The 17,771-nt window shown below is 54.4% G+C and overlaps 1 protein-coding gene across 1 annotated transcript in view; it reads right to left on the bottom strand.

The window, feature by feature from the left end:
* Positions 1-17,771, bottom strand: part of LOC122367084 (plexin-B-like) — a 65,831-nt gene that overhangs the window by 34,604 nt on the left and 13,456 nt on the right. The window contains exons 4-9 of the mRNA XM_043339872.1: positions 17,342-17,515; positions 13,705-13,833; positions 5,623-5,723; positions 3,766-3,898; positions 1,884-2,249; positions 468-692 (exon numbers count right to left, since the gene is read on the bottom strand). Of these exons, the coding sequence (XP_043195807.1) occupies positions 468-692; positions 1,884-2,249; positions 3,766-3,898; positions 5,623-5,723; positions 13,705-13,833; positions 17,342-17,515 (1,128 nt within the window). The remainder of the gene's footprint in view (positions 1-467; positions 693-1,883; positions 2,250-3,765; positions 3,899-5,622; positions 5,724-13,704; positions 13,834-17,341; positions 17,516-17,771) is intronic.

The raw sequence follows: 17,771 nt of genomic DNA, 5'->3' as shown, positions 1-17,771 counted from the left end.
AATAAAACGTCTCATTATAAGCTCGTAAACCGTATCAGCCTGGGTATCGCAGACCTGCCTGAGGTTCACGGACCTTCGTTCGCTCACCTGCACCGTGATGTCACATGAGACAGAACGGATGAAGGGCGTTGCGAATTTGAAATAACAGTAGCAACAAAATCGTGCCCTTATATCATATATCATAATTTTGAAGATGCATTTAAGAAAACATGCGTTACAGAGCCTTCGGTAAATGATAATTCACTGAAGAGAGCTCAATTATCCTGCACATTCTTAGTTACTGATTCGCCCATTCTCTCGTCCCTCATCCAGTCATTTGCCTGTCCCATTACCCATTCCTGCTTCGGACTCACCCATTGATTTACCGATTCTTATGACTTTCATGCAAACCCATTCCTGATCTCCTTAGCCCATCCTCTAGACTCCGATATCCTCTACAGCTCGCCCTCCCCCCGCCCGCGACTCACCCGTTTCTGAGCGCAGGTGACGGTGTCGCCGTCCAGGACGGCTCGCACGCGGTGGGTGCGGTCGCCGAGCCGCAGCAGGCACTGGTAGTTGGAGCCGCGCGGCGCGTTCTCCAACTGCAGGCGGATGGCGGTGGGCGCTCCGTCCGGTACGAGCAGCTCGTCGGCGCTGGGCCGGCGCAGGCGCGGGCAGAACGACACGCCCCGCCGCTCAGACTCGCCTGAGGACTGTGGGAATAGGGGATAGGGGTCAAATAGAGTTGGGGGAAATGCTCGATATTTTGGCTGCAAGTGGCGACGCTTAGGGTTGACTAATTCATAGTCGCTCGGTCTTGTCAGTTTTGGTCAGCTAATTATGCTGCGTCGAAAGGTAATCAAAGTAAAGACGTCAAAACTAGTGGTGCCAATTTCATGAAATTTCAATTCCAATTCCGATCCAATTCCAAGAAATTGCCAAGTAAATTTCCAATTTTGTCCAAAGCGGGGGCTATTCCAATTTTTAACGATTTTTGCATTTTTTGCGTAAATTTTAAGTGTTTAAAAGCGTTTTAAAGGCCTCCGTTTTAAAATTTTAAATTTTAAAGGCCTTGTGTTCCGATTAATTTCCAAAAAATGTTAAGAATTCCGTCCAAATTCCAAATTGGAATTGGACAAAAATTGGAATTCCAAGAAAAGAAATTCCGATTGGCACCAATAGTCAAAACAAACACAATCAAAACAAAGAGTAATGAACAAAGAAACTAAAATCACAGTGAAGTGAATTGTGTTGTTTATACCAGAGGGATTGTCTGTATTGGCTCCAATTTTCCTCGATTAAATCATTTGCATTCAAGGCCCGCATCAGTATCACAAACGCCGCCCTGTTTCTTTGTCGGGCTGCGTCCAGCCGTGCGCACTGGCTGGCGCCGTCCCTCAGTCCCCGCCTGGCGCCGTCCCTCGGCCCCGCCTGGCACCCAGTCCCGGGTCGCGTGGGCCGGTCGTCTGCGGCTGCGTTACGCGCCGTCCCGCGTTCCGCGGTCGCATGACTGTGGTCGGTCTTTGTGGGCCTCGGCCGGAAATGGAATATGTAGTTGGAGCTACAGGCCACCTCACAGCGTTGAACAGTAGCGGGCAGCAGGCTCTTTACAAGGTCCAACACAGCGACCTTCTCCTGTCCTTTAAAATACAGTAGCATAAATTCACATTGCTAGATACTTGTACTACTAAGCATTGTAATGGCATAATGAGTTGTCGCCCAGTAATTTTGCCGGGAAGTGTCCTGCAGTTTTCTAATGCTAATGAGGTCCGTTTGTCATTGCAGCTCTTTGCAGGCCTGCTATCGGGGTGCACAGTCTGACAGGGAAAGGAATTGGAGCGGCATGACGGTAGCCCAGAATTGGGGTGTCTATGACAGAGTGATAAGTAGCCCCAAGTACTCACATTTTCTCCGTAGACGACCGTTCGCCGGCAGGAGGTGGCGTTGTGCGTGCAAATGTTGTCGTACACACACCAGTTGCACGCCCAGGCCGAGCTGGCGCAGTCGGCGCACGTGGCGTGCCGGCCACAGTCGTAGTAGGAGAACTCGCGCGACACAAAGTCCTTGTTGGTCTCTGAGGAGCGCACGGAAAGCGGCACGGCCACGTGGTCGGCTCCGGGCGGCACGGCGGGCCGCAGCTCGGGCGGCGGCGCCGTGCACTGCAGGCCTCCCTTGGTGGGCAGCGCGTCACTCGGACTGGCGTTCCCGAACACACACTGGTACTTGGCACCGGTAGGTAGCGCTGGCAGAGTGCTCAGACGAACACGGATCTGCAACGGTGACGCAAATGAGACTTAAATAGGGCCGTGATTGTTGTTAATGAGAGTTACGTTAGGCAGCATAAGGTCAGGAAGACCTGAAGGCTTGTTAAATTTATTTATTTATTGTGATATGACAGTACGATTAAAGATAATAGTTTGCTTCCGTAGCTCACATCTGGGCTGCGGACGTGGATGGCACAGAGGAAAGGATCGCGAGCTACCTCGATGAATAATCAAAAAGAGTAATAGCCCTGCAGAAACACAGCTGAAATATAACCGCCGGGTCCGGGTCGGGCATTACCATAAGTGATTCGCTAAGCTTTCTGTGATTCTCCTTCACGGCGTCTGTGACCACGCTGCAGGGGGGGAGGGGTTCAGCCCGACAGGGGGTCCCGGCGCGGCCGGCGGGTACGATTCGCCACGCAGCGGATTGGTGAACCCTCCCGACGCCCGTCTCCGCTACCTGTGACGCGCACAGCGCCGAGAACACGACACCAAGGTTACCATAATCCCACGCAATCGGGCTACCATCCCGACTGCAAGAACTCCCTTAATTCGCGACTCGGTCGTGACTCCCGTCATTGTGCTGTCGGCCGGCTATATTATTAGGCCTTCAACGCAACTCGACTGTTTTTAGAACGATTACCACCGGCGAAAAACGTCACTAATGCATTTGAAAAAGTCTGACGATCAGGTTGGTGAGTGGTCAGCTTGCGTGCTTTTATGCGATTGTTATTCCCGTCGTGATGGTGTTGCAATGAGTCTAAGTCCTGCCGTAAAATGCATCTGATAGTGCGTAAATGGCCCAAACAGTCGGCCTTCGCTTTTTCTGCTCGATCAGATTTGCGCTGAGTGCTGCTGAATTCTTGGGTCTAAGCTCGTCAAGCGTCAGTACTCAGTACACAACTGCAGTGAGTCTGATAAAACCACCGACTGCTCTGCAGCTAAGAGAAGGCGACGAGTTTACCGGCATATCGCTTACAGGGATGCACCTAGATAACGAATAATGCATTAGGTGAGACAGGTAGAACACCTTGAACGAGCACAGCGCTGCACGGCGAGACTTGTCGACGGAATTCCAGCATCGGTCGACAGTGGCAGCCACACGTAAAAGGACCGCCTATTTGTATGACATGCCATTAGATTCGTGGAAGGGCAGATAACGGAATGTGTGGTAGATGTAAGGCGTTTGGAGGTCATCCTTGCCGCATTTTCGGAAGCAGTAAACGTCAGCCTTTGATGTGAGCAATGCATGAAACGAACATGTTACATAAAATTTGAGTGCTTTCTGAAATGTTTGAACGCAATATTATAGCTGCTTGTTTGATTTTCCTCAATAAAATGCACATATTTCGCATATAAGATAATAGCAAATATTCAACTTATTTTAATGGGGCAGTAAGCATGCAGGTAAAATCTGCCCCAGCTCTCATTACATGCCGATAAGGGCGGCATGCGGTGGCTCGTGCGGTCTCATTGTTGCACGGACTGATCGGTGGCGTCTGCTCGTGCCGAGCTGACTTACCGTGGCGGCGTCCGAGATGGGCAGACTCTGCGGCTCGATGCTCTGAAAGTCGATACAGCGACTATTGGTGTCCAGCGCCAGCCAGCGCTGCGTGCTGGCGCTGGCGTCGCTGCAGTCGGGCTTGACCGTGCACCTGAAACCAGACGCAGATAGCATCACATCGCCGGCCGCGGCATACTAAGCGACCCGCCGCGACCCGGCCGGGGCGCGACTCGGCGCTGCGCTGCGGCCCGCCCCGCCCGGCCGCCGGAGACTTCAACGCGCGACGCGTGCGTCCGCGCAGCAGCCGCCTGCCGGCCGGCGGCATGCTGCGCCGCATGACAGGAGACCGCAACGATGGGCGCGCACAAAAAGCTAGCCTCCGTGGAGCGGTGAATGCAACGCGGCAGCGACAAAAACCCGACGCGCCTGTGCGTCGCCGATGGACGACTGAGTCGAACCGGCACACGACCCGAGCCATTGAGGCCACCCAAAGGCAGGCGCCGGTAAAAACGGACATTTGTCATTGGTTACGGAGGCGCGAAGAGGAGATGGGTGGTTTCCCGGAGCGACCACCACGGAACTAGAGGTGATATGTTGCACCGTGTGTTATCATTCCCACGTATCGCACCTCTAATCGGTTGATCCTCTCCGCAGTTCAGACTGAGTTCGAACGCGTGATGCGTTAAGATGACCGTCCTAGTGACAACTGTTGGCGACGGGTCTCCCTGAGAAGGTGGCCCGCCCGGTCCGCCTCTGTAACGAAACACGTGCACTAATCAGGCTCCAAAGTATTGCCGCCGAGCCCTATCAGCATGCTAATGCCGACGGTTCGTCTTCATTTACTATTGATGAGATGCTGGTCGGCCTATCGGGAAAAATGTCGCGACGCAGGCCATTATTTGGTGTAGCTGCGCTCGGGAACCTGTTGCAGACTGCGGCGGCGGCCAGTGGAGCGGGCGGGGACGCCGCGAGCCGCCACCGAAGGACGGACCAACAGCCCACTCAGATAAACGAACTGGGCTGGACCGGCGACCGGCCGTCCTATCGGCGGTCCCATCGGCCGGCCGTAATTTAGCCGCGCCGACCGGCGCGTGACGTACGTATCGGCACTGCCCGCGCTCCGACAACCCAAATGCGTTGCAGAAATTAATTGGCCGCTTCGCCGCCCGATTCGCGTCGAGTGCAAAGAACATTTGGAATCTGAACACCGGTCGTTTGGTGGCCGGTCGGCCGACTGGTCAGCGGCGGACGGACGGCGCGGCGCGGTCGTTTGCCGAGCGGTCGTCTGTTGGACTAAGTCGAGTTGTGTGCTCAGCTATTGACTCGGCGCTGTTTTATGTGTGCTCGGTGCGGCGGCGGGCGCCGCTCAATGATATCATGTCTCATCAGGACGGCCATCTGGAGAGGCTGCAGTGAGTGGAGCCGCCGGCACAGAGCGCTGCCGACCGGCTGATGCAGCGATTAGCGGCTGAGATGTCACGCTCTCCGTGCGCTGTTTCTTCGACACATCAACGTGGTGATCCGATCCTTGTTCACATTACTTCTGCTGTCTATGATTCGATTCTAACCACCCACATGTGCTTTTTCATTGCTGTTTTATGCGCTAGCGTATCTTTTCTCTCTCTTTCTTCTCTCTCTCTCTCCCTCTCTCTCTCTCTCTCTCTCTCTCTCTCTCTCTCTCTCTCTCTCTGTCTCTCTCTCTCTCTCTTTCTCCATCGTATCCTCTGACCCCCATACCTACTCCTCACATTCCAACCATTTTTGTCGCTTTTAACTTTTCCCTCCATTTCGGTCCCACCCATTTTTACGATCCATTTCCCTTTCCGCTCCACTCCCATCCAGCATTCCACATCCAGCTCCAGCCACTTAGCTCACCTCTTTTCCAGCGAGCACCAGCCGCAGTAAGGGTCACCAGAGTTGAGACAGGACGAGCAGTCAGTGAACACCTCGCATGTCTGGACTCGCATCTTGGTTACCTGAAACAGTGGAACATCACCGGTTAGCGTATCAGAGCTACTAAACACATAATCGCGGCCAGTGACACATCAGATGTCTAGAAGTCAGTGTAGTGACATGACATCAGCAATGGAGCATAGGCCAGTCAAGCACCGTTCGTCACTTATTACCATCGTCAACATCTCTGCACCCCTGCGTCCTTTACGAGGGGTTACAGCTGCGCTCAATGGCTCTGAACAGCCAAGAGTTCCTTGCCAGTGCAGTGGCACCGCCGGCACCGCAGTGCAGCTGCTGGTACGCCACTTACAGATGGATGGTGCGCACTAAGTTATGGCCCGGGGCCGGCCAGATACCCTCCGGAGCTGGGAGCGGCTCATGACTGCCGTGATTTGTGGCATCACGGATAAACAACTTGTAGCGGGCAACGAAAATACCGGGAGATGCGGGGACGCGTGGGGAGGCTGTGGAGTGTCTAAGACGGTGGTGAGAGGTCTAGAGAGAAGGATTGAACTGCGCTTGGCTTGTTGGGATTTTCTGTGTCTCCTTAACGACGCGCTGAGAGCTCAGACGGAGCTGCTGGTGCGGCTCGGCGGCCGCTCTCGGCTCTCGACTCGGCGCCTGGGTGGTCCAGACATGCACAATGAATGGGTGCAGTGGGGCGGCGGCTGCAGCGGCGGCCTGTGGGTCGCGTTCGCTGACTGACCGAGCCGCCTGCAGTGGCCCGACGGGGCGTGCCCTCGAGCGCTAACAATACCCGACCCGGCACCGCCAACCAGCTGGGCAGACCCGGACAATGACACACATACTCTCAGCAAGAGGCTCCGGCCTGCATGCCAGTTCGTTATGCAAACTATGCATGTGGGCAGTTTCAGAGTTTGTCTTAATAGGTTTTTAAAAGGCTTTAATAGTACCGCATGCCAAACTGTTCACTGAACTGTAATAAAAAGTGTCTTACAGTGCCGGCCGCCTGCCCTTTCGTTGTAAGCTCAACATGCAGTCTGATCTTGGTAATTCTTTGGTCATCCTTTTATTTTCATTTTCATTCCGCGTCCCGGATAAACAGTTCTGTGAAGACCGTTACAACAATGCCACCACTTCCTCATGGCTGCACGAAGCCGCACGCTGATCTGATCTCTTGGAGCAGCTCGACAAGATGGCAAAGTCTGCGGGAGGCCGGCTCGCATCCGGCATTGTCCGGCGCTGCAGGCCGGACGGCCGTGAGGGCTCGTGGCTCATCTGCATCCGCGCCGGACTGCCCTGAACGGCTCGTCGCCCCGCTGACCGACGGCCGGACGGACGGACGGACGGACGGACGGACGGACGGACGGACGGGTGGACCGACGGACGGACGGACGGACGGACGGACGGACGGAGACATAGGGTCGGACGAACCGATGGGCCGGCGGACGTACGGACGGACCGAAGGATGCCCGAATCTTGAAGGAAACTCAGGAACGTAGCGATCATGGGGACTGTTAAGGCATCCATTGAAGTGTCTAGTTGGGCTGATAAACTAATTGGTGGACAAAGGGACGGGAGAACTGGCAGACGGACGAATTGCTGTTCACCTCAACCTTCCCAGCTCGCCACCCCTGAAGTGCGCTAACGATGAGCGCTAACTGTGCAGAGTCTGTTTTTTTTGCGCGACTGCATGTGGAACAAAGTAATTATTCAGTTACATCAGGGATTCATTTAAGCGACCCCTTATTCCCGGCGGTGAATCTTAATTGCATGTTGTAGGTGATATGTAGTTTGCATATGCATGTTTCCCCAAGCCGTAATTATGGTGTGGGAAGGAAATATGTCCCTTTGGCTTTGTCATTTTACAAGTGCATACGCCTGTTGCAAGAGCTGCGGGGCTCGGTGGCGTGTGTTGCATGTTTTGTTCAAGCGCACGCCTCATTGTGGTGGCTGTATGAGCGCTGGCCAGGCCGACTCCAGGATTTTCATCGAACGATGGCGGGTCGCATTGTTGTCAGACTGCGGGCGGCGGTCGGTGTTGGCCGGAAATTCCCGCGGTACCTCCTATGGGCGCTGCCGTGCCGGTGTCGCCATCAGCCCCTGTCGGCGGACACGGTCGGCGACAGGGCCGCTCGGCGGGCGCGGCGCTCACCGTCGGGTCAGCGCGCCACGTGGGGCGGCCCGCTATCGCGCCATCGCCATTTGCGCGGTATTCGTGGTGACGGGGACGGCGCGCGGACCGCATGACGACGAGCGGCGCCGGCGCGCGCTCGCCAGTGATCAGAGGCGCGCGTCCAGAGAGACGAGAGCGGCCACAAAAAGCTGGTCGTTCGCTGACAGCCGGTCGGTCGAGGACCGGCAATCGGGAGTGGCTGCGTCTCGCGCCGGGCCCGGCCGGATCAGCCTCACAGGTGTGGGCCGCGCTGTGAACCAGCCGGCGCCAGCGACCAGCGCGGTGTTTTTCTCAGTGACGCGGCTCTCCAGTCAGTTTGATGATGATTTATGATGGCTGGCGTACTGTTAACACAATGTTCAGTGAAGGCGGCCTGCAGCCCGTGTGACTGCGGCGGACAGCGTCGGCCGCGTTTAATTGCTACAGTGAATGGGAGGATTGGGTGTCACTGGACGCCGATGCATGCTAGAACTGCGGCCGAACTCGGATAGGGAGGGTCTCCCCCCCCCCCCTCCACCCCCTCTGCAGCGAGCCGAGGTGATCGCAACGAGTCGTCGGCTGAGTGATAACAGAACTGGTTTGGAGCAGCCCAACCGATCGGCTAAGAGCAGTCCGGAAGTAAAAAGTCACGACGTTGTCGATAGATACGATTTGGACGCGCTGAAGCGACGCAGTGTGGAGGGGCGCTCTGGGGTTTGCAGACGGCACAGACATCACGCACAGACCCGGACAATCACAGCGGCACTTAGAGCTCACCGGATCCCTCTACACAATACACAGCTCTATCGGCCAAATGTCACGGGCAAACCCAAATTAATCATATTCTGCAGACCGCGTGCTGAAATATTTGTGCGCAGTCTGAGATAGTGAGGCAATACAAAAACGAGAAAATTACAGATTTTAAGACAACCGACATAGGTATTCAAATAATGAAATGCCGATAGGCTTTCTATACAATGTGTCCGTGTAGTTTTTTAACCAAATTTGTCACATTTGTTACCAATATCAATGTAAAATAAACCGAGATCATGTTAAGCATCGTACTTTTATCGAACAACTCATTACTATTGGGCTGAGTTCGTATTTTTATTGGTTTGTACCTTGTGCATTGAATTATTCAAACATCTGACGGAAAGAGTGACCATAGTGTGTTCAATGTGCTGAATTTAACTACCTTCAAATTCATCTTATTGCAGCCTGAATTTGTATAGCCCGCTGCGTTAATGTTTGAGATATATTAATGTTCAATGATTTTCCAGACTATCCGACTCAATCGATCTTTGTCACTAATTCAGCTGCAATTTATCAGTTCGGAAACCGAGTCTCCTCGATGGGACAGACGACGTTAAGCTGAAACACAATCCCATACTCGATCATTGAAACCGCAGAGGAGGATCACTCTTCTCCGGAGCTTAGAACATTTTTAATGGACAGATGGCTCTGAAGTCACGACTTAAATTCTAACCTTGAAATCGGCTGGCATTGGTGCCTGGTTTTATTTGTAGAAGTGAATTATTTCACTTCACATTTTGCCAGTTTGCTAGATGATACAGTTGTATTTTTTGAAAGTTTTTATATAAAAATTACGAACAGCGTATTGATAATTAGATGTTGATAACTAGAAGCTATTGTAATAATCCTTTTCCACGACAATGAATGATTTCAGTGATATTTTTGTGACCTGCAATGGTGCGTTATTTCTTTATTTATCTGTATCCTGCCTTGCTATTTTATATTCATAAGTAATACGCATTGACACATGCCATGAGCTCTGACTTTCTACCGTCCTGTGAAGTTGTCACTCCAGCGCAAACGCTGCCTCCCCATCGCACCCTAACACCCCTCGCCCTGTCCCACCCCGCCCCTCACGCGCGAAGCGTGCCGGGTCACCGCGAAAGACAATGGGTTACGCCGAGCCGGCCGTTGACCGTTGCTCGACACACACAGACATACAAACACACCACGCGGCGACCGCGATCGCTATCGGTAGGACTGCGGGGACGCGCAGCTTGCCCCTGGAGTCGCCCTTCCTCAATCCTCAGTGTGAAGCACACCCCCTGGCCGGCTCGGAGCCCAGAGAGCCTCCTCAATAAAGGGACAAAAAGTGGTAGCGGGTGGATGTGTGTGCACTCTGACGCACGGAAGATGAGGCCCACGTGATAGGGGTCATCACGAGACCATTAGGCCGCTCCGGCGCAACTAATCGATGCGGTAGGCTCGTTTAGGCGGGCGCCCAGCGGCGGTCGATGGTGGGACGGATGGGTCGGCGGCCGCCGGGGCCTGCCGCGGCCCGGGTAGGCTCCTGTTCAGAATCGGAGTCTCCCCGGGAGTCGAGTCTCGGGAGCTGTGGTCTCGGCAGGGGCCAGAGTGTTTCCGGGTTTGGTCGGGAGCGGTGCAGTCGACAGGCGGCCTCCCACGGAGACACCCTGGCCGCGTAGAGAGTTCCAGGGGCCGCCCTGATCAGCAGACGTAGACTGAGTGCTCCTGACACCGGTTTCGGCAAGGCTGAAGGACGTATTTTTGCTTGTAAATGATGCCTCTAGCTGATGAAAACTCCCATGTCATTTCAATTTACATGTGCCGATTTGTTAGTGCTGGTTTGTTAACATGAGATTCTCATCACTAGTTCCCGCATTAACATACTGAATGCTTGCTTCGACGCACCATTTTTATGCCGTCCATGTGATTTGGTACATCTATGTAAGAAGTTTGCTTACTGAAAGGTCAGGCATCTTTGAATTATGACCGTCTTGTGAATAGAAACGTTGTATGTTTGATAAATATGTTCTCCCTCCGATGGTATGTGATTCAGCTTGATTATGAGCTTGCAATGCGCATAAAGAATGACTGTTTTATCGAAGCGAATGCTTGCATATTTTTCCAAAGTCTCAGAAAGGTCATAGTCGCGGTAAAAAATAACTAGGAAGTCTGACTTCTATACTCTTATGTAAAAGCTGATGGAAGTAAAATCTTGCCAGATCGCAGTGCTAAAGAAACTCCTAAAGTCTTCTTTCTCTGATCCCATTATTATTCATCTTCCCCTACACGGTGACCGTCCTCCCGGCGAGTCCTGACGTGCGGCAGAGAAGTGGGGGCCCTCCGCCGTCCAGCCAGGACCCGACTGCCGTGTTTTCCTCGGCGGCCGGTTTGTTTTTCAAGATTATCGACAAAATCCCGGCGTAAGGAGTCGCGGGAGACCGTTACACTCGCCGCCAGGATAAGTCAGGCGAGAGGATTGTCTTCGGGAGCGAGACGCGGCTTGGACTTGCCGCACGAAAACACAGCGCGAGCAGCACGAACGTGGCCCGCCGCCCGGCGCCGCGGCCTTGAATTTCTATGAGTGCACCGGTCGGGCGAATCAAGTCGGTGCATTTTCTCTTCGTGCTGTCGCTTGTTGTAAGTCGGACCTCGCCTGGAAGCACCCGTATGTAATGAATATCGTGATGGGGTGACACGGCGGTGGCGCCGATCCTGGTGACTGACAACTGCTCCCAGGATGGACTCAAACGACAGGGGACGAGCGCTCTTCAGGTGAGAAACGATGCAAAGTGCAGGGACGCAAAGTTTAGTTCGATTCGGTGCTCGTCAGCAATTTAGTTTGGCTGGCTGATGGCGCAGGGTTTGTTCTCTTTTGTTTTGCTTTGGCAATGCAGTTTTGCCTTTTGCTGTGCAATTTGCTCCAGGCCGGTTGGGTTTGGCAGTTGGGTTCGGCCGGCCACAATGCAGTCCGGTGTCCTGCAGGGTCCGGCCCGCGGAGTCAGCCGAAGGTCGACAGAAGCCAGCCGACGTCGGCGGCCGATGATTGATTTACTGCCGGGGAGAGTGTCGTGCGGCCCAGGCAGCCGGTCGCGCCGACATTGTTAGGGGGCTTCAAGAGCCGCCGACCGGAGCGACCGCGGGGGGGGGGGGGCGAAAAACGGCGTCCGGCGTCCGGAGCGCCGGCTGGTCGGGAGTTCGTCCCGCGCTCCGCCGCCGGCGGCATCCTGCATTCCGCCTAATTCCCTCCCTCCCCTCCCATTACAATTGGTTTTATGGTGTAACCGCAGGGCTGCTTTCAAAGGATGCGCAATAAAAACTGTCCACTGGCCCGTCACATGCTACTGGCTGATTCTTATCATGGCTGACATGAAACCTCCATTAGCATGAATTCAATACACAGAAAATGGAGGATCGCACGAGTAAGGCTCGATAAGGATATGACGTCACTGGTGCTGATAAATGCCATTTGACGTCACCGGATAGTATACGGCCCTAGACGCCTGTCTCCACAGTCGTGGGGCCAATTGACAATTCTGACTCGAGACTTAACGCTTTCCCTATACACTTTTAACTTCAAATCCAATAGTTTGTGTACCATGACAGGCCAGCACTGTGTTGCAGTTATAGCGTGACGTCACTATGGCCACTTAACTGCGGTTATCTGTTGCTATCGTCTGCGTGACCAACATCATCAACCGTCGGATGCAGTTCGCCGACATCGACAGAGCTCACTGTCACACGAAATCAATTTACTTCACCGCAATCTGCAGCACTTAAAACCGGTCGCTATCAGACGATATCCTGGTCCAATACGTTCTTGTCACAGGGGCCCCACCTCTTCCTCAGTACCCCTGTTTCCCTGTCCCCCTGTCCCTCTGTCCGTCTACCCCTCTGTTACTCTGTTCCCCTGTCCCTCTGTCCGTCTATCCCTCTGTTCCTCTGTCCCTCTGTCTGGTCTATCCCTCTGTTTCTCTGTTCCCCTGTCCCTCTGTCCGTCTATCCCTCTGTTTCTCTGTTCCTCTGTCCCTCTGTCTGGTCTATACCTCTGTTTCTCTGTTCCTCTGCCCCTCTGTCTGGTCTATCTATCTGTTTCTCCGTTCTTCTGTCCCTCTGTCTGGTCTATCCTTCCATTTCCCTGTCCTCCTGTCCCTCTGTCTGGTCTATCCTTTTGTTTCTCTGTTCCCCTGTCCCTCTGTCCGTCTATCCCCCTGTTTCTCTGTTCCTCTATTTCCCTGTCCTGTCCGTCTGTTCTCTCTTCCATCCCTCTGTCCTTCTGTCCTTTCTATCCCGCTGTCATTCGTCCTTCTGTCCTGTCTCTCCCAGCTGTTCCTCTGCTCCTCTGTCCCTCTTGTCCCTCTGCCCCCTCTCCCTCCATTCCCTCCTTTCCTCCATCCCTCTGTATTTCGTCCCTCTGCCTCCCCCTTGGTCACATACCGCCACCCACGAGCGACCGCGGCGGGGCTTCCTCAGCTGACACAGTGATGCATCGCTGTCTCCGGTGAAAGGTGAGCAAATAGTTAACTGTCTGATCGTGAGGGCACGGTGCGGGTAACGAGGCGAGTGGCACGCCGTGAGTGAACCATCGGCGCCGCACCATGACTGGATGGGCTCCGGAGGGGGGAGGGGGGGGGGGTGCACGCAGCGGAGTGGGGTCGGCCGCCGCTCGGTCCCGCGGGCTGGAGAGGAGCCAGCACTTAGACTCACTTAGAGGCTGACTGGTAATGGTGAGACAGAACGGTACGAGGGAGTGTTGTGTGGTTTCTGGTCGTGTCAACAAACTTGCATGTTGTTTTCTCTCTTTTAGCACTATGAACATAACTAGATTAGCTGATGGGTTGAAAGTTAATGTTCATTTGCCTTCACCCATCCGCTCTGTCTCTTGGGGGCTTTTATCAGAGTGGCTTAGCATACTCATAGTATGGCATAAGTTCAAAATGCTGTATTGATGGCCGAGATAGAACTACAGTGTGTTGCGTGGAGAATGAATGATGAGCTGGGCAGTGGATTGCTGATTTTGGTAGTGGAGAAGACGTTGAAGAATTTGATCATGTGGTGGGTCACCTTGCTGGTGGAGAGGACGTTGTGACTGCAGCGGATCGCCGACTTACCCTGGTAGTGGAGAGGACGTAGAGGTGATTCTGTTCAGTGTCCAGCTGAGTATCAGTCAGGATCGTCTCGCCACTGGAGACCGTCACCCGGCCGTACTCGCGGGCCTCCTTGGGTGAGCTCAGCAGCACCTGAAACAGCACGCACCTCCGGTCAGAAAGGAAAGCTACAGAGAACAGACAGGGAGGATAAGTCCATCCTGAGGAGTCCAGTCAAGTAGAATAAGTCGACACGTTAGTGGATTAACAATCTGACCGGCGGAAGACTTAATCAGCTCCGGTCACAGAGTCCATGTGTCAGTGGTCTGGGTCTGTAGGCGGACAGGGCAGACCCTCTGGTCACAGGTCAGCCGACACCACGGGTCAGCTCGGCGAGGTCAGTGCGCCGGAGACGCAGGGTGTGTCCCGACCCTGCCTGACACCATGACGGAGCGGCGTCGGCCCACGTCACCCCCCGACCGACACGGGTCTATCTGTCATCGGGCACGCACGAGCCGCCGCGCCGCGCACCGATAGCCCTATAAGGGACAATGGATCTGATCACCTACCCCCGGGAGCTCTCAGTTATTAAATTGTACATGATACACATCTGTTGAGCACAATCAGCCGGCATGATTGGCCTCATCGCCGAGCGGTCAGCGGTTGCGTACTGCATCATGTTGCATCAATAGCACGAGCGTCGTGCACGGGCAATTCACTTTCCGCTCGTTGAGTGGACCGTTACGCAAGTTAGGTCCGGTAATGAGGCATACTGACCTCACGCTCGGCCGGCGGTCGGCCGGCTCACTGACACGAGGCGCGGCCGCGGCCGACTCTCCAAAGGAGACCGCCGACTCGGAGACGGGCCGACGGCCGCGGCTAATCGGCTCAGAGGTCCGTGACGGAGCGCCGTGTCACGGCCGGCGCGCCTCTCTTCGTGACCCCGTCACGGACCGCGTGACGGACAGGGTGGGGTGGCGGGAGTGACACCGAGGGGTGCTGTGACCTGCCGAGAGGCTCTGTGCCTTTCCGAGGGGCGCTGTGGCGTGCCGTGTCCGTCCAGTTTCCCGGCCGGCCGGTGCCGCCCGACCCCAGTCTAACCCTCTCGCCGTCCGGCTGCACCGCCTACCTGCTGCAGCGCAGTCAGACCGGGGCGCCGTCTCCCTCCCTCTCTCCCTCTCTCGGAGGGAGAGTAGAGGAACGGTCGGTCTGCAGAGTGCAGGCCGCGCCATGCACCGGTCGACTGAGCTATCGGCCGACGCCGGCCGTATAGCTGCTCTCAGTGCACTGACAGGGCAGAGAGACCGGCCGGGCCCGGCCAGCAGACACGGCACAGGGACCGACCCGGCGCCGGCCAGCACAGCCGCGCGGGCACTGTCTGATGTCTGCAGTGTCTCGAAGTCCATTGCCTTCTGCTTTGATTTTGGATGGGGTATTGGCGGTTATAATACTTTTTCATAGTTGGACATTGTAACGATTTAACTAGAACTGTCGCACCTTCTAGCGCCGTTGTCGGCTGTGACACGCCGCACAATTTGTGAAGGCGTTCCAAAGAATATGCCCACATAAAGTAATGTAAAATATTCCCAATCCGAGGCATAAAGCGCAGCGGGACATGACATAACGCTTCACGCTTTAATCGCCCCGCCTAACTATTTTCCATCTCTATCAAAAATAGCTCGCCAAAGGAGCGTGTGAAGCTCGGGCCACTCCACCCAGCGGCTGTGGGGCGTCGCGCAGGGTGGGACCACCGCGCCCAGCCCACGGAAGGCTGATCTAATCGGCACCTTAATGAGACGCGCCGGCACCGGTGGGCACATCCGGCAGCTTTGTTCGCGGATGGCGATCACCGGCCGCTGTCTCATTACATATGCCGGGTACAAATTCCCCATCTCGGAGACGACACTTCTTTGAGACACCCGCTGCGCCCGACTGCGCTATAAGTCATCATTAGACGGTCAAAAACGGGCTATTAACATTCTGATGGGAGCCGCAGGCGGAGTTTTGCAGCTGCTGGGTGCGGATCGATCGACGCAGCGCGGCGCCCGATTGTTTTTCGTCGAGGATTAACCCGCGCCCTGCTGGGGGGGGGGGGGTGTTTGAACACCCCCCCTTGTGGTTTTTCGCGAATATCTCAAAAACGGCGGCGCGGAGCGCCGCCGTTTTTGGTACACCTTATCATACATCAATTCTACACATGTTGTAAAAATTTCAGCCCAAGGTCATTCAAGGTCAGGTCACCAGGTCACTTGAAGTGACCTCACCTCATAAAAAGTTTCAATGTCTGTCATAGCTACACCGAGTGACCGATCGCTTTGAAACTTTCAGCGATTGCTAAGAGCAATAGCATGTACAAAATGTATATCTCAGAATTTTGATACCGATGACCTAAGGTCAGGTCAATTTTGCGACCTCCCCATTATAAGTCAATGGGAGAAAATTGAAATGCGCCTCCTTGGGACGAAAGACATTATAAACACTCTCAAACACTGAATTACAAGTGGTTTAGACACACTGAACATGAAAATGGTGTCCGTGACCCCTGTTTATGCCCTGAGGTCATCTTAGGTCACGAATGGTATCTAACAGTTTTTCGCAAATAACTTTTGATAGAAGCATGCTAGAGCGATGAAAACGCCTTATATGTGTTCAGCTCGACGATACGGATCGACTGATATGCAACATGACCCTTTCCGGTCAGGTCATGACCTTGACCTGAGGTCAAATTTTCAAGTTGACCTTTCAAGGTCAAGTTATAGTTCATTCGATGCGTCTTGACGAGAGGAACACGATGCCGGTAAAAGTTAGCTCGTACAAGGCTTGGGTCAAAAGTTATTGCAGAAAAACTGTTTCCGAAAAAAATCGGCTATTTTTGCAGTTTTTGCCCCCTGCAGGCAAAACCGTTGACGTTAGGTCAAATCTGAGAGAATTACTCAGAAAGGGTGTTAATAGGGCTATCGAATGCGCTTTTCCGCGGCGCTGTAGCTCTATTGGTTCCCGAGTTATGCGTTGGCTTCTTGGAAATTGTCGACATTCGACCTGGAAATCGGCGAAATTTTGCCTTCAATGACCTCAGGTGACCTGACCTTTGACCTGACCAAAAAATTGACCGAAGTGATTTCTTCACTATTTTTGACGCTCTTTCGAACGCCGCCTTCCGCGTATCGCTACGTGGCCCAGGAGCCGAGTTAGAAGGGGGGGGGTGTTCAAACACCCCCCCCAGCAGGGCGTGGAAATCCAGGACCCCCAGCCGGGCGCGGGTTAACAATGAGCAGCGGCGAGATGTTATCTTTTTTCGGCGTCTCGGGCCGTTCGCTCGCTGTTTTCCTGATATCGTCCATAAAAGGAGAGTGACGTCGTGCCTATGACCTATGGAGCGCCGCTCGGAACTGCCTTTGGAACGCCGCTCGCAGCGGGGTCCTCCGCCGCCGCGAACACCACCCTGACCTCTTGGCTCCAATGGAGCGGCAAGAGAGTTGTCACTGGGTCTCTAAAGATGCCAGCGATAACTGTTGCCGGTTGATGTACCGTTTTTGCAGCGGCGTCTGCACCTGGGCGGCGCTGACTGGCGCTCGCGCTGGGACTATATGACACCTCTGAGAGTTCCGTCAGTGGGCGTCTGGAGGTAGCGGTCGAGCGGACAGCGCGTGTACCCACCCACCTTTCGCACGGAGCCGCGCCGGTCTCCGAGGAAGAGCACTGTGTGTCGGTGGACGGCGGCGCCCGCCACTGAACTCAGGCTGACGTTGTACTCGATGGCAGGGGTGGCAGTCAGTGGTACTGCGCCGGAGATACGCAACCCCACGGCGCAGAAGTCGAGCTCGGCGAGCGGCACCTGAGGGCGGAGACGCAGACTCGGTCAGACACTGAGAGGGGTTCAAAGGAATAAACGCGTGGGAAGCTGACAGCGCTGATGGAGACAGAGCCGGTATCGATGAGTTTAGGTGATTGTTTTGACGGCTGAACATGAAAACATCAGAGGACAAAAGGACAGTGTGATCCGATCGGGTTATTTTGGAACACTAACGAAGGAAGGTTGGGGCAGTAACGGTGTGCTCAGAAAACAAATGTAATCATCCCCGAGAAAAACA

The sequence above is a fragment of the Amphibalanus amphitrite genome, unplaced genomic scaffold (genome assembly GCF_019059575.1).
Source record: "Amphibalanus amphitrite isolate SeventyFive unplaced genomic scaffold, NRLGWU_Aamphi_draft 000030F_arrow, whole genome shotgun sequence".
Taxonomy (NCBI): Eukaryota; Metazoa; Arthropoda; class Thecostraca; order Balanomorpha; family Balanidae; genus Amphibalanus; species Amphibalanus amphitrite.
This window is presented reverse-complemented; position numbering and strand designations above follow the sequence as displayed.